We start from the raw sequence: 16,262 nt of genomic DNA, 5'->3' as shown, positions 1-16,262 counted from the left end.
GGGGAGCTGGCTCTGTGTCTCTTGTGCAGTCCCAGCAGCCTTTAGCCTGCCAGGAGCGCAGTTCTGCTGCAGGAGCTGCTGGGCAGGGCAGGGCTGGGGCCATCCCGCAGCATTCCTGCTCTGCAGCTGCTGCCAGGCACCGGCCAGAGGGGCTGTGCCGTGGGGAGCTGCACCGCCATCCCTGCAAAGGGAAGGGGAATCCAGGGGGAGGATTGCTGGGAGCTGGGGGGAGGTTTGGGTGCAGCTGGTTTCCCTGCAGCTGGTTTTCCTGCCCTTTGGATGCAGCTGTTTTTCCTGCAGCTGGTTTCCCTGCAGCTGGTTTCCCTGCAGCTGGTTTTCCTGCCCTGCTGAGGTGGCCCAGCCCTGCAGTGTGTCACGGGTAAAAGGTGAGTGTCCCCTCTGCTGAAGATCATGGTTTAATCCCAAAAATCAAACTGGTGGCGTGGAAAGGCTGGGCACACAGCTGGGGGCTGCTGCCCGTGGGGGAGCTGGAGCTGCAGCTTCTGAGGAGTTACCAGGAGCTTCTGCTCCTTCTGCTCCTTCTCCTCCTGTCTCCGCTGGCAGCTCAGGCTCAGCAGAGGCTCCTCTTGCTCGTCTGCTCAGCACAGGGGACAGGGAAGGAGGCTGGGGAGAGCTGCAGGCATGGCTGGGCACACACAGCTCAGTATTTCTGAAATCCGCTCTATTTTGTTCCTCTGAAGTGCTGCAGAGCAGCTGGGAGACATTTTGGGCAAGCTCACAGATTTTTGCTGTCCCACTTAGTCTCTTATGTATGGAGCTCTCCCCTTCATTGCTTTATTAAAACAGACTGGATGTAAATGTAAAGCTGCCTCTGGGCACGATGGCTGGGCCAGGGCGGGTGCTGTGCCAGCCCAGGATTGGGATGGGATGTCCTCTCTTGGCACCAGGGCCACTCTGAGTGACACCGGGGTCGCTCTGGGTGGCACCAGGACTGGCAGGAACTCTGGGGCTGAATTCCCTCTGCTTTGGGTGAGGGTTCTGGAGCCCGGCGAGCTGGGGATCTGCTAAATTGCTTATCCAAATGCCATTAAAAATGCAAATGGATCCCTTCAGTGGGACAGAGCTGCATTAGGAAGTAGGGCATCTCGTAAGCATTAATAAAGTCCTGCTGGCCAGCAGGGACGTGGACGGGCACAGTGAGCCAGGAAAGCCCTTTGCAGAGCTCCATGAAAATAAAACAGCTCCTCTCTCTCTCTCTCCTGCCCTCCTCCCCCTCGAGCTGCCAGCCCAGATAACGTTCTCACTGAGCCCAGTGCTGTGGAATTGCACAGGACTGCTCCCCACCGACAGCAAACTCAGTCCCTGGCTTGGTGGAGTTTTTTAGGACAGCAGATGCAAAGGCTTCAGCCACTTTGTTACAACAAAATTCACCTAAACGATTATTTCTTTTAAAATAAGGTAAAGCATGGAGCAGGTTTGATTTCTCCTCCCCAGCAAGGTGTTCTAAAACACCTCCCTTAACGTGATCCTGCAGGTAGTGTCTGATTTCACCTTCCCTGCTGACCTTGGCCGAGGGCTGCTGCTCCTGTGTCCCAGCTCTCCATGGCCATCACCTTGAGCAGGTTCCTGAGCTCGTCCCACGCGCTGCTGCATCCCTGGGGACAGCTGGGGACAGGGACAGCCAGATCCCTGGGACAGAGCTGCCCACTCCTCCCGTAGCAAGGTGACTCCTCCAGCTCTGCGCTGCCTGTCTGGCAGCATCAATAAAACCCTGCTCTAAACAGCTCTGGCTGGAGCAGGGGGGGAGCAGACACAGTAAATCTGCATGTTGGAAATGTTCTTTTAATATCTTATCCGTGGAGCATCAAACGCGGTGCCAAGTACACGAGCACGGTGCCAGCTGCAGCCCTTTGAATGTCTTCGAGGCAGAGATGGTGCTGTGCAGCAGCACCCCGTGCTGCAGCCTGGCAGAGGGTGAGGGCCCGTTTTCCAGGCAGGAGAGCCAAGCAGAGCCATGAAATGCTCTCCCCTCCCCTTCCTGCAGCCGAGGGGCTGCAGCTGCCAGGGGCAGAGCTGAGGGGTTCTGCTGCTCCTGCTGCTGCTGGCAAACCTCTCCTGGGAAGTGAGCATTGCTCTCCTGGCTGGGGCCCAGGAGAGCAGCAAGCATCCTCCCTCCCTCCTTTCCTCCCTTCTCCGTGCCCTGCCAGGTGCCAAAGCCCCCCAGGTGCTGCCAGGCTGGGCTGGCAGTGGGGGTGAGCCTTGTGCCAGCCCCTTGCCTTGGCCAGGGTCAGCCTCACTGGCAGCACGGGCACCAGCCCAGCCAGGGAAAGCCAAGCCCTCAGCAGGAGTGGGGAAGGAGCATCCTCAGGCTGGGCCAAGGCGGGCTGTGCTGGGGCTGCCCTGCTGCAGCCCTCCCCTCCCTGCAGCTGCTGTTTCCTGCACAGGAAGTGGCAGCGTTTCTTATCTTGGCAGCTCCCTCCTTCCCTCCTCCCAAGAGCCCGGGGCGGAGCAGGGTGAGCGCAGCTGGAAGGCAGGGTTTGGGTGCCCCAGCCATGGCTGGAGTGCTCCATCAGCCATCCTGTGCAGGGCTGTTCTGGGGGTCTGACTGCAGGGAGGGGCCGGGTTAATGCTGGAACTCAGCTGGGGGCGATTGCAGCTCTGTGCCCGCTCTGTCCGTGCCTGTGCCCAGCTCTGTCCGTGCCTGATGAGTGCCAGAACTGGGCAGAGCAGTGTCCTGGGGGGCTGAGACTTGTCTGGGGGGCTGCTGGGTGCTGGTGTGTCCCCCTGAGAGCCCTTGCTGCCCTGAGCTCAGCCTGGCTGCCACCAGGATCCCTGTGGGCATCCATCCATCCATCACCCATCCATCATCCATCCATCCTCCATCCTCCATCCCTCCTCTCCCAGGCTTTGGCCCTGCCCTGCCTCCCCAGCTCTGCTGTTTGTTCTCGTGTGAGAGGCCCGTGCTTGAATGGCTTTTTCCCTCTCCTGGAAGTTTTCCAGTCATTGAGATTTTTCTGTGCTGTGTTTCTGCCTGCTCTCCTCGTGGTGGGAGGCAGCTCCGAGGCTTTCCGAGCGATCGGCTGTCCCAGGACAAATCCCGTGGGAGTTTCTCACAACACAAACTGGGACTGAGCGCTGCAGGAGGGAGAGGAAGGAGCAGGGGGAGAGGCTGCAGCAAGGCTTGGGATGGTCTCGTTTCCCATTTTTATGGGAAATTAGGCAAGTGTGTGGAATATTTTTCCAGTGTGGTGCTTCTGGGACGATTTCACCCGAGGGATGAGCAGCTGGTTGAGGCTGGCTGGGAAGGGGGTCTTGAAGGGGGTCTTGAAGGTGCCTGGCAGTACCCGGGGTCCCCCCTGGCTCCTTTTCCCTGGCACTTTGGCACAAGTGCTGGAGGCTCAGCCCTGGGTGATGGGGCTAACAGAGCACCTGGCACAGGCAAAGTGTTTCCAAAATAGCAAATTGTTTCTGAAAACGGTGCCAGGGCTGCTGGCCTGTCCCCTGGCCTGCTCTGTGTCGGGCTGCAGCTCGGGAGCCTTTGGCAGAGAGTGCTGCTGCTCTGGTGCTCCCTGGGAGCCTCAGCCACGGCGTGTCCTTCCCTCTTGACAGCCAGGCTGTTACCTGAAGCCAGAGCTGTTGGCTGCCTCAGGCAGCTGGAGCCTGTCCACCTCTGCTCCACACCGTGCCCCTGGGGTGGTGGCACTGGGATGGCACTGGCAGAGGGGCCCTGGGCTGGCTGAGGGACCCCGGGGTGCAGGAAATGCAGCAAAGAGGCTGCATGGGGATCCCGGGGTGCCGCTCAGGGATCCTGGGGTGCTGCTCGGGGATCCTGGGGTGCTGCTCGGGGATCCCGGGATGCTGCTTGGGGATCCCGGGGTGCTGCTCGGGGATCCCAGGATGGGTCCAGGGGCTGGATCCTGCCAGGTGCATCACCAGGACAATCCTGTGACTGACCTGGCTGCTGCTGGGAACAGATTTGGAAGATGGGAAGGATCCCTTCCTGGGGAGCATCCCCTGGACAATGCCCCAGCAGGGTCTGTGCCCTGCTCTCCGTGGGGTCAGGGGTGTCTGCTCAGCCTGGGGCAGCCGAGCTCTGTGCCTTGCTTGGCCACGGGCCTGGTGTGTGCTTGGGACAAACCCTGGTGACAGGCAGACAGACAGACAGACACCCTCTGGGGGTGTGTGACAGGCCTGGACTGCCACTGGGGCCCCTGGCCGTGGCTCTGCTGTTGTGTTTGCTGATTCCTGACCCTCTGCCCACCCTGGGCTGCTGTGGGAGGGGGCTCTCCAGTGCTTGTCCCTTTGCTGCTGCTTCCCTGGGCACCGCCTGGCTCCCGGTGCTGCCTGCTGGGTGTTTCTTTGGAGACCCTCTGCTGGGGGCTGCGAGCTGCTGGGGGCTTTCTGGAGAGGCTCTTTGGTGAGAGCTGCTGGTGGAGAACATCCCTCCCCTGCCTGTGGCAGCCTGGGGGGTTTGATCCTCCCTCTGTGGCAGCAGGGAGCTCTTTACAGCACAGACAGAGACCAAATAACGCTTGGTTTTATTTCTCCTCTCTTTCAAAGCAGCCTCAGTGCCCAGGGAGCAGCTCCTGGCTGAGTCTGTGGCTCACGGGGGGCTGCTGGGTGCCGTGGGAGTGCAGAGCGTGGGGGGCCGGGGTGGAGCGTGGGGCTGTGAGTCAGCCCTGCCCGAGCAGATGGAGCTGCTGTGATAGCGCTGCTGGGGCTGGGAGCAGAGCTGGGGTGCAGGGGTGTGGGGGGTGCAGGGGGTAGGAGCAGAGCTGGGGGTGCAGGGGGTGCAGGGGGTGCAGTCTCCAGCCCTGTGGCCCCCCAGCACCCCCCTCAGCTGCAGAGCTCTGGGGACACGCTGCTCTAGCAGGGACAATGCCCCGCTGAGGGAGCCCTGCCCGTGCCAGGGCCGTGGTGCCGAGCTGTGCCGGGCAGCAGCAGGCAGGGATGCCATGGCACACCCAGCAGCAGGAGAGAGGGGCCACAGAGGGACAGAAGAGCCTCTGGAGCTGGTCTGGGCCCGTGGCTCAGTGGTGTGCACAGAGCTGTGCTGTGGCACGAGCTGCTTGTGCCCAGAGTGCTGCCAGGGCACGTTTGGACTGGGAGGGGTCTTTGGGACCCTCTGGGCCCATGCCAGGGGTTCCTGTGCTGGTCACCAGGGAAGTGCTGTGCTGGGGGCAGTGCTTGGTGTTGGAAAGCCAGGGCTGTGCACAGCAGCACAGCTGCAGCACCAAATGAAAATCCTCTGAAGGCAGCTTCACCTTAGCAGGGCCCTGCCTAATTGATGCTTTCACTTGTCGTTAGATCGAGCTGTTCACGTTCCTGGGTGTTCAAGAAACCCTTCAAACATGGCTTGGTGTGTGGAGAACAAACCCCCCTAAGATGCTGCCAGCTGAAAATAAGCCTGAGGCAGCAGCAGGGAAGTCATTACTCTTCATATCGGACACAAAAAAATATGTTTCTGTTGTATTCATGATTATTTTTGTTTTCTGCGCTTCCTGGAAAGCGAAGGGACCATGCAGTGTAGTGGCTTTTTTTAGAAATGCAGAGGGGAGCAGGATTACAGCCCGTGCTCTTTAGCAGGGTGTAAATGCCTCCCAGCCCTGGGCAGTAACTCTGGGTTTGTGGTCTGCTCCTGATGGTGTTTTGTTCAAAGAGCTGAAATGGTTGCATTTGGGGGCTGTGTTGGACCCCAACTCTTGGCTCACAGCTCTGGAGGGAAGGTGGGGGCCTGGCACAGCCCCTTGGAAGGGCTCCCCAGTCCCCCCACCTTGCAGGGTGTCCCTGTCTCCCAGGCTGGAGCCACCTCTGGCTGTTCACTCTGGCAGTGGCACCAGTGCTGGCACAGCTGGGTGGGCACCAGCTGCAGGCACAGCTGGAACTGGGGCCCTCTGGGTGCTGGAAGACATCACCAGCCTGGCCTGTCGGGGGTGCAGCAGCGCTCCTGGCAGTGCCACTGGGGCTCTGCCTGTGGAAATAACACTGCACTCAGAATATCCAGAATTAAGGGGGGTGGTGGGGGATGCAAGGAAGAAAATGGGAGTGAAGTTCCCCCCTCTGTCTTGGAGATAAGCTACAAAATCCAGCTTTAAGGAGTTGCATTCTTAGCACTTTGGGGACTGGGTTTTTATCTGCCTTGAGCAGGATTAATGCGCTGTGACACAAAGGATGCCTTCAAAGCAGGCATCAGCTGGGCTCGGGGCTGTGGGAGCCCAGGCTGGCTGGGGGGTTATCAGTGCTGGGACTGCCCTCTCCTCGTGCCCGACCTGTCCCCTGGGCAGCCCTGCTCCTGCCGGGACACCTTTCCATATTTCTCCCTCCTCTCCAGAGTCTGACCCGGAGTTTCAATTACAATATTAAATTACCAGGTCACCAGAGTCAAAGTAGGCTGCCAAGTTTTTAATGATCTTCTCTTTCTTCTTGTGTGGAGTTGGTGTTTTGGTTTTTTTTTCTTTTTTCCGAGCCTCCTTTCCATCTCTGCACTTTTAATTGAGACCATCTGTAATTTAACACATCGCCACAGTTGTGTAACTGGTGCAGGGTTTTAGGAGGACTCGGTGCTCATCCTCAGGGACTGCAGCAGCTTTCCACTGGCTTCCAGCGCCTTCCTAAGAAACCCAGAACTAATTGCCAAGCCCGTTTAATCTGCTCCCTCGGGGCTTTGATTAATCACAGAGTGCTTATTTTTCATCTCTGGCTGCTGGAGGAGCTGAGGGTGTCGTTGTGGGCTGGGGCTGCTCCCAGGCTGCTGTGTGGGTGTTGGTGAGTGCAGCTGGCTGCAGGCACCAGGGATGTCCTCGGGAATGTCGCCAGGAGCAGAGCCCAGCCCCTTGGGGTCAGGTCTGGGCTCAGAGGGTGTCCTGCATGTCCCCGTTTGTCTGTCCATCCATCCTGCATCTCAGGAGCTTCTCCTGTGCTGATCTTGGCTGTTCCTCCCCCAGCCCCTGTGCCCCCATGAGCAGTGTCCCTGCTTGCCTTGGCCACCTGGCCCCGGGGAGAGCTGTCCCCTCCTGCCCAGAGTGTCCCTTCCCCGTGCCACCCTCCTCGGGTCACAGGGCTCCTCACCCAGGCCCCTAAGGAACGAGCTGGGGATTGTCAGCATGGAAAGAGCCAAATTCCAACTGGAAAAACTCCCTGGCAGTGCTCTGCAGTGTGAGCTGGCTGTGATGGAGGGCTGGGGCAGCTCCTTCCCCTCCGTCCCTGCAGGGCTCCGGCAGGGACAAGGGTGCCAGCAGGGAAACAGAGCTGGAGCTGGAGCTGGAGCAGGGACAGAGCGTGGCTCCGGCAGGGACAGAGCGTGGCTCCGCGTCGGGGTGGGAGCTGCAGCTGCAGCTGGAGCAGGGACAGAGCGTGGCTCCGGCAGGGACAAGGGTGCCAGCAGGGAAACAGAGCCTTCTCCTGGCCTGGAGCTTCCCTGCAGCCCGGCTCTGTGCTGGGCTCTGGGGAGGGGCGGCGTGGTGCCTGCATGCCCCACGCTGCACAGAGCCCCTCTGAGGCTCTCCAGGAGCTGCTGGTGGTCTCTCCAAGGCTTGCTTTGAGGTGGCACTGGGCCATGCACCTGCAGGGCAGGGGACAGGCCCAGGGCAGGGGAAGAGCTGCTCCCCCAGGGTGTCTCTGGATGCTGGGATGCTCTGCTGCCCAAGCAGCCTTTTTGACCCGAACAATGTGGAGAAGAAGCAGGAGCTGGACTTGTGCCATGCCCTTGGTGCAGGAGCTCAGCCTCTGCCCATCCCAGCGTGGCACGGGTTCCGTGCCAGCCGGAGCCACAGCAGCTGGCCCAGCTGCGGGGGCAGCCCTGCCCGGGGCCTGCAGCGGCTCTGGGCGCTGCGGAATGAGGATCTGTCCCTGCTCCAAGCTCTGCTGCTGTCATCGTCCCTGCCCACCCACTCCCCTTCCCCTGCCGGCGATGATTGATGCTCCTCATCCCGCCCGGCCCCAGCGCGCTCATTGTCATGCAGAGGATGTTGTCACTTCATTGTGGGATTTCATGGAAAACCGCAGGCGGCTCGGGGTGTTTTGTTCATGAAGTCCTCTAAAAGCACGTGGCTGGGCCCAAAATACCCAGCCCCTCCCAATGGAAAGAGGAGGGGTGCTAAAGGTGTCCCTGGGAGAGCAGGGGCAGAGCAGCCTCCCTGCCCAGCTGCTGGGCTGGAGCGGGGCCCTGGGGACACGGGGGACACTGGAACCACAGGGGCTGTGCTGGCCAGGGCTTACCCAAAAGCTGCAGGTGCCACTTGTACCCAGCTCTGCTGCAGCTGGGCGTTGGTGGTGACACCCCTGGGCTCCTGGTGTCTCTGCCTTTGTCCCCCAGGCAAGGAGCACGCAGCACACGGGTCATGTCACCGTCACCATGTCACCATGTCACCGTGCCCCATGTCACCATGTCACCTGTGTCACCTGCCCCTGTCGCCCCTGCCCTGGCGCTGTTCCCGGTGCTGCCCAGAGCCCCCTGTGCCTCAGGGCCGCTGTTGCTCTGCCTCCGGAGCTGGCAGTGGGAACACAGCCGAGGCCTGGGGGGCTGACGCGTGCTGTGCTGTGAGAACCCCAGAAAGCTTTTAAGCAAAGCTGGGGATTAAATCCAAAGAGCGCAAATTTTAGCTCAGCTTCTCTCTCTGTGTGTGCTCGGTGATTAAAAGCTGCAAAGCGCTGTCAGAAATTCAGGACTTCCCCTCCTGGAGCCCTGCTTTCCCCTTATTTTGTGATTACCATGCTTCAGTGGCTCTGTTTGATGTCGTGAGTGTGATTTTTTAGCATGGAAAGGAAAGTCGTGGGCAGCTCTGCCTGGGGCACATTTTGGTCCCTCCCCGGGGCCGGGCTGGTGCCTCTGGCCCCGGGGTTTGCCCAGCGTGGGTGGAGCAGCACAAAGCTCCCTTAAAAAGTCTTTTTATCTTTTTTTTTGGGGTGTTATTTTGTTTCCTTCGGTTCTGCTAATCTGAATTCCAAGCTGTTTCCTAAAGCTGGTGTTCCTTGGGAAGCAGAGACCTTATCCAAACGAGAATATCCACAGGTTGGAAGGGAGCAGCTACACACTGAGACATGCCTGAAATAATCTTTGAGCTTCCCTGATATTGGAGCCATCTGCCAAAGCTCAGCTCGTCAGCTCCCTGGGGATGCTTGAACCCCTCCCTGGCTTTGGTTTTGAGATGAGTCTTGCTTGAACCTTCTTCTGTCTCTGTTAACTCTCCATCTGTCTCCCTCACTTGACATGCTGCATCCAAGTCTGTTCCCGGTGCTTCCAGACCTCTCCCTGGCCTGACAGGGAGGAACAAAGGCTTCCCTGTGCTGGGAATGTGTGTTCTGGCAAGGGCTGGGCTCAGGAGCCACCAGAGGTGACGTCCCTGAATTATTCATTCTGCAAAGGACTCGGAAAATGGATGATTCCTTCCCCAGAGCACTGGGACAAGGAGTTCACACAGTGAAATTAGAGCAACAAATGGAGCTGGGGGGGCAGGCAGGGCTCAGTCCTGCAGGGAGCAGCTTGGCAGGGCTGGCTCTGGGAGGGCTGGGTGCCTCCTGAAGCTGGGACATTCCTTGTGGGAGACGTGCCAATCCCATCTCCTGTGCCAGCTGGGCACAGGGCATCTGTCACCCCCGCTCCTCCCCGTGCCAGGGGTGCCACGGGTTTGTGCTGTTCAGGGTGGGCTTGGCAGCCTCAGCAGTTTGCCAGTGAAGCACTGCCTGAGCCTTTCCTGGCCTTTCCCTGCCTGGCAGTACCTGTGCTCGTGCTGGTGCCCGTGGCAGGAGCTCAGAGGGCTTTTCCTGGGCACCAACCCCAGCCTAGGAGGGATTTGTGTTCTGAGAGCAAATCTTCGGGCACAGCCCCGAGTGTGTGAGTGAGGGGTGGCAGGAAGGCTCCTGAGCCTGTTCCCGTGGTGCAGGCAGGAGCAGGGAGCAGCCCTGTGCAGCCCGGCTGCAGTGCTGCTCCCACAGCTGCACTGGGCTGCTGCAGGGCTTTGCAGCACGGCTCCGGGCGTGCAGCAGCTCTGCAGCCTGGGCAGCTGCAGCTGGGGCTGCTCTGCTGCTCCCTCCAGGGCCAGCCCTGGTGCTCTCAGCCCCCCGACGCCTGGAACACCTCTTGATGAGGTTTCTGTGATTGGCAGCTCCTGGAATCAGCAGGGAATCAGCAGGGAAACTGCTTCATGGATTTCTGGAGGGTTTTTGAGCAGTGCTTTAAGCCAAGACACCTTTCTCTGTGTGTGTGTGTATATATATATTTAAGCAATATTGTGTTAGCATTTTCTAGCATTTTCTCTCTTTTCATCCTCCCCAGTAAGACGTTTCCTAGGGTTTGAGAGTTCCCTGCTGCTGTTGTGGTTTCTTCTCTCAAACCCAACCTTCCAGGGGATCTTTCTTCCCAGGACCGTGTCAGGATCCCAGGGAACAGAGGTGTGTGATCCTGCCCTGATCTTTCACTGCAAATCTTTTCAGATCTGAGACACTGTGCTGGGGCTGCTGTGAAAAATGTGCATTCCAGCAAATCTCCTGAGGCTGTGGAGAGCTGCTGGGCCCAGGGCTCTGCCTCTTGCCTTCCACGGGGTCTGTGTCCTTCCCTTCTGCCAGGACAGGTCTCCCCAGCCCCCTGCAATGAGCTGGCCCTGAAGGAGAGTTAGGGCCAGGAAACCCTCCTGCATTATGCAGAAAGGAAAGGGAAAGGTTAATCTTTCATTCTTGTTGTGTACAAATGGCTTGGGATGTTTGTAGCCAGCCAGTGGGATTTGATAACTTTATTACCCAAATAATAAGATTTACAAATTAACGGTCTAATTAGCAACCTGGGAAAGCTGCTGCTCGTGCTGGGGCTTCTGAACTGCCAGAGACATGGGCTGAGACTGCTGAAGTGTGATGACAGCAGCAAGGAAGGTCTCTGCAGCCTCCTCACATCCAGGGGCAGGTCAGGTGTGGGAGCTGAGACAGGACTGCTGGCACTGCTCCTGGTTCACCCTGTTGGCCCTGTGTCCCTGTGCGTGGATGGAGCACTCACCTGAGCACGGGAAGTGTTCCACTGGACCCTGGCCAGGCCCTGGAGCTCCCTGGGGGGCAGAGGGAGCAAAGCCCCCTGCCCTGAGGCACAGAGCTCTGCCTTGCCTTGCACGGGCAGGGAGGTGTTCTGCCTGCCCATCTTCAGTGCATCATCCTTGCACGGATCAGAATCACAGAACCCTGGGGTGCTTTGGGTGGCAGGGACCTCAGCGCCCCTCCAGTGCCACCCTGCCATGGCAGGGACACTCCCACTGTCCCAGGCTGCTCCAGCCCTGTCCTGCCAGGGATGGCCTTTAAGGTCCCTTCCACCCAAACCTTTCCATGGCAGGTCCAGCCTGGTGGCCTCTGGTGTCCCTGCAGAGCTGGAATGGTCCCAGCTCCAGGGGAAGCTCCCAGCAGAGCCAGCCCGTGCTCGGGGTGTCCCGGAATTTGCACACACACTTCGGGAGAAATCCCTGCTAATAGAGCTCTAATTTCCTCCTTCCTGCTTCCCAGATGCTTCTGTCTCCATATACAAATGACAGAAATGGTGAGCAATGCTTTCAAGAAAATGTTTGTTTGTTTGAGTCAGAAAAGCAAGTGAGAGGTCCTGCGAGGAGAGAGCTCTTGGCAGCTGTTCTGCCTCCAAAACCTTCTGGGTTTGTTGTTGTTCACAATGGAAAAAGTGAAAAGAAAATGAATTTACAGCTGGATGCGGCAGGGCACAAAGAGGGGATTGGGAGGTTCATGGCTGATGTCACCTGCCTTTTCCTTGTTCCTTAGGAGAAATCCCACGTTGCTGCGACTGGAACCTGCTCCGCTCTTGCACAGCTCAGTTGGGTTCTGTGCTCTGTTCCAAACCTCAGCCCCTGCTCCTCCCCTTGCAGAGCTTTTACTCAGCGTGGCTGCAGCTCTGGGGGAAGGATGGGTTCGATGGGAGAGCTGGAGGGCAGAGCAGGGGGGCACCAGGGCTGCTCCCCTGGGGCTGAGCTCCCACAGGGCCCGGCACAGGGGGATGCTCAGAGCCGAGCACCCCGGGGCTGGGTGAGAGTGCAGGTGGCCAGGCCAGCCCTGCAGCCAGGAGGGGACAGAGGTGACACGGCTGCGAGGTGCTGCCTGTGCTCCCCAGCCTGGGGAGCCAGCAGTGCTCCCCCTCCAGCTGCAGGGTCAGAGGGGCTGGCACCCTGGGAGGGGGTCTGGGACCCTTGGAGGGGGTCTGGGACCCTTGGAGGGGGGTCTGGGACCCTTGGAGGGGGTCTGGGACCCTTGGAGGGGGGTCTGGGACCCTTGGAGGGGGTCTGGGACCCTTGGAGGGGGGTCTGGGGCACTTGGAGGGGGGTCTGGAACCCTTGGAGGGGGGTCTGGGCCATCAGCTGAAGTCACCTACAGTGACAAATTGTTCTTTGGGGTCTGTCACCGAAGCTGAGGTGCTTATTTGGCATTTGGGGAAAAAAACCAGCCTTGCTGAAAAAAAAAACCAGCAAAGCTTTGGCTGCACAAAGTGCAGAATCAGTGCTGGTGACTTCAGGCAGGCACCTGCTGCAGGGGTTTGGTGGTTCTGGGGATGGGGGCTCAGCTCTGGGTGCTCCTGCTTGCCAGCCTGGGCAGGGGCACTGGGATTGATTTCCCTGTGCCTCCCAGAAGGGCAAGGCTGGCACTGACGTGTGCGAGGGGAGGAGGACGTGCGTGGCTGCTGGTCTGGCAAACGGAGGCTGGGGAGATGCTGGAGAAAAGCAGAGCTGTGGGAGGAAAATTGCCCACCTGTTCCCTTGGGTACAATCTTCCATTTTTGGCCACATGCACTTTTCAGCTCAGATACCACGAACGCCAGATTCTCCCTCTTTTTATTCCCAGCAGTGACCTCAGAGCGTGTGCCACGAGTGACAATGAGCTCAGAGGAACAGAATTGTTCCCAGCCCTCCTCTGACGTTCACTCAACACTTTGTTCTGCTGAGTTTTACCAAAATGCCTGCTCTGCCTGGGGATATTCCATAGGGTTTAAAACCTGCCAGGGCTTTGCTCGAACCCCCCGTGGCCCTGCTCAGGAATCCTGGTGGCTGTGGTTTGTCCTGCTGCCTCCTGGCTCGCGTGGCGCCGTGCCCTGACCCTGTCCCTGTGCTCTCTCTGCAGTTTGCTGCTTCGTGGTGCACAAGAGGTGCCATGAATTCGTCACCTTCTCCTGCCCGGGTGCTGACAAGGGCCCTGCCTCGGATGTAAGTACAGGGGCTGGGCTGGGCACAGGGTGCTCCCCCAGGGCACCCCGGGCACCCCGGGCACCCAGGGCTGCTGTTTCACCGCTCGTGGGATGGTGTGGGTTGGAAAAGCCCCTGAGAATCATCCGGCCCAGCCATTCCCCAGCACTTCCAAGGCCACCACCACCCCACATCCCCACTGCCACATCCACATGGCTTTTAAATGCCTGCAGGGCCTGGGATTCTGTGGTTGTGGGGACTCTCAGGGTTTCTGGGGTACTTGAAGCACCCAAAGCATTTAGCCAGTGACCTGTGCTCAGCAGAGCAGAGGCAGAGATTTCCCTTTGGGCTGAGCTGCAGCCCTGCCCCGATGTCCCCTGTCTGTCCCTCTGTCTGTCCGAGCACGGGGGAGGCAGAGGTTTCCCTTTGGGCTGAGCTGCAGCCCTGCCCCGATGTCCCCTGTCTGTCCCTCTGTCTGTCCCTGTGTCAGAAGCCACCCAGCCTTGCTGGCTGAGTCCCCAGCTCTTTCCCCAGGATTTCCTCCCCAGAGCATCCCGGGCTTGGGGCAGGGAGCTGGGGAGGCCGGCTCTGCCAGCACCACTCAGCTCTGTCTGGCAGTTCTGGCTCTTGCCGTGGAAACTGCCTAATTTGGGGAACTGCTGGGAGAGAGGAGCTCGAATTGGGGAAACGACAGAGCACCACAGCTCTACCCTTAAAAATAGCAGTGGTGGGAGCAGGCGGCGCACGGGGCTGCGGGAGGTGAGGCTGGCACCCCTTGGGTGTCCCAGAACAGGCCGGGGGGCTCGGGGGGGAGCAGCAGCTGCTCAGCTTTGCTCTGGTGCCCCTTCCCCTCCCAGCCCTCTGTCTGCCCAGCCAGGGCCAGGTGGCAGGGTGGCACTGCTGTCACCCTGGGACAGCAGCCCTGAGGCCCTCCTGTGCCAGGGACAGGCAGGGACTGCCCCTGGAGGCATGGCACGAGCTGCTGCTGCCTGGGCAGGGGAGGGAGGCTGAGGCTGGGCTGGACCCCGGGGCAGCCCTGCTCCCTTCCGTGGCACTGCCAGGGGCTGTGCCATGAACGGGGTCTGTGCCATGTGCCACGTGCCACTGTGGCACCGTGTGCCACTGACAACATGTGGCACTGTGACAGTGTGTGGCACCATGGCACTGTGTGGCACTGACACTGTGTGCCACTGTGGCACCGTGTGGCATTGACACCATGTGGCATTGACACCATGTGGCACTGTGGCACCATGTGGCACTGAGGCACCTTGTGGCACCGTGTGCCACTGTGACACTGTGTGGCACCATGGCACTGTGTGGCACTGACACCACTGATAACATGTGCCACTCTGGCACCATGTGGCACTGTGGCACCGTGTGGCACCGCGGGGTTCCCTGCAGCTGTGGCACTCTCTCTCTGTCCCCTGTACAGTGTGTGGCACTGACACCACTGATAACGTGTGCCACTCTGGCACCGTGTGGCACTGCGGGGTTCCCTGCAGCTGTGGCACTCTCTCTCTGTCCCCTGTCACCTCACACACACACACAGCAGTGGCAGTGAGTCCCCTGGCACACCCTGGCGCTGTGACCCGCCCTGGGGCCAGTGTCACCCCCAGACCTGTGCCTTGGTGGGCACTGGGGTCCCTGGGTGTGCCCTGGGGAGCCTGGCTGGCAGTGCAGGGGGCAGGGAGCTGCTGCTGGGCACAGCCCCAGGCGGGCAGGGGATGCTGGGGGCCACCAGCCCACGGCTCAGGGTGGCCCTGGGGCAGCTGGGCACTGCCAGGACACTGCTGGGGCACCTGGGCACTGCCAGGGCACTGCCAGGACACTGCTGGGACACTGCTGGGGCACCTGGGCATTGCCAGGCAACTGCTGGGACACCTGGGCACTGCCAGGGCACTGCCGGGACACCTGGGCACTGCCAGGGCACTGCTGGGACACCTGGGCACTGCCAGGGCACTGCCGGGACACCTGGGCACTGCCAGGGCACTGCTGGGACACCTGGGCACTGCCAGGGCACGCTCTCCTGTCCCCTGTGAGGCTGGCCTGCATGTTTTACCTTCCCTGGCAGCTGGCAGCAGCCCTGCCCGAGCAGTGGCACACGAGGCAGGGGTCCCAGCAGGGCCTCGGGCAGGGGTCCCAGCTGCTCTGCCCAGCAGCTCTGGGTGACCCTGGGCAGCCCCTGCCAGGGAGGGGAAGGGTCTGAATGAAATTGTCCCAAATGGAGCAGACCCCCCTGCACAGCTGGGCTGGGTAAGGCCCTTGGTCACGTTCCCTGGCACTCCCTGCTGCCCTGGGGCAGCACTGGCACCCTGGCACAGCTGCCCAGCACTGCTCCTTAAGCTTTTAATACATCTGAAAACGAAGATGGAAAGCAGTTCTTGGGACTAAGGCAGGGAGAAAATGGCCCTTTTATGGCTTTTTTTGTCCTCTTTTTTTAAATTTATTTCCTTTTATTTCTCCTCAGCAAAGGCCGCCAGAGCCCCTGGGGTCTGTCCCTGCCCCTCTGGCAGGGCTGTCACTGGGGGCTGTCCTGGGGGCTGTCCTGGGGGCTGTCCTGGGGGCTGTCCTGGGGGCTGTCCTGGGGGCTGTCCTGGGGGCTGTCCTGGGGGCTGTCCTGGGGGCTGTCCTGGGGGCTGTCCTGGGGGCTGTCCTGGGGGCTGTCCTGGGGGCTGTCCTGGGGGCTGTCCTGGGGGCTGTCCTGGGGGCTGTCCTGGGGGCTGTCCTGGGGGCTGTCCTGGGGGCTGTCCTGGGGGCTGTCCTGGGGGCTGTCCTGGGGGCTGTCCTGGGGGCTGTCCTGGGGGCTGTCCTGGGGGCTGTCCTGGGGGCTGTCCTGGGGGCTGTCCTGGGGGCTGTCCTGGGGGCTGTCCTGGGGGCTGTCCTGGGGGCTGTCCTGGGGGCTGTCCTGGGGGCTGTCCTGGGGGCTGTCCTGGGGGCTGTCCTGGGGGCTGTCCTGGGGGCTGTCCTGGGGGCTGTCCTGGGGGCTGTCCTGGGGGCTGTCCTGGGGGCTGTCCTGGGGGCTGTCCTGGGGGCTGTCCTGGGGGCTGTCCTGGGGGCTGTCCTGGGGGCTGTCCTGGGGGCTGTCCTGGGGGCTGTCCTGGGGGCTGTCCTGGGGGCTGTCCTGGGGGCTGTCCTGGGGGCTGTCCT

General features: G+C 60.6%; 1 protein-coding gene across 2 annotated transcripts in view; it reads left to right on the top strand.

Moving 5' to 3' along the window:
• PRKCB (protein kinase C beta) overlaps positions 1-16,262 on the top strand; it is an 85,925-nt gene that overhangs the window by 22,856 nt on the left and 46,807 nt on the right. For both annotated transcript variants that reach the window (XM_039732280.1, XM_039732279.1), the window contains exon 3: positions 13,054-13,136. In XM_039732280.1, coding sequence (XP_039588214.1) covers positions 13,054-13,136 — 83 coding nt within the window. The remainder of the gene's footprint in view (positions 1-13,053; positions 13,137-16,262) is intronic.

This window comes from Passer montanus, unplaced genomic scaffold (genome assembly GCF_014805655.1).
Source record: "Passer montanus isolate IOZ18808 unplaced genomic scaffold, ASM1480565v1 scaffold8, whole genome shotgun sequence".
NCBI lineage: Eukaryota > Metazoa > Chordata > Aves > Passeriformes > Passeridae > Passer > Passer montanus.
The sequence above is the reverse complement of the archived record's forward strand: the minus strand, read 5'-3'. Positions and strand labels throughout refer to the sequence as shown.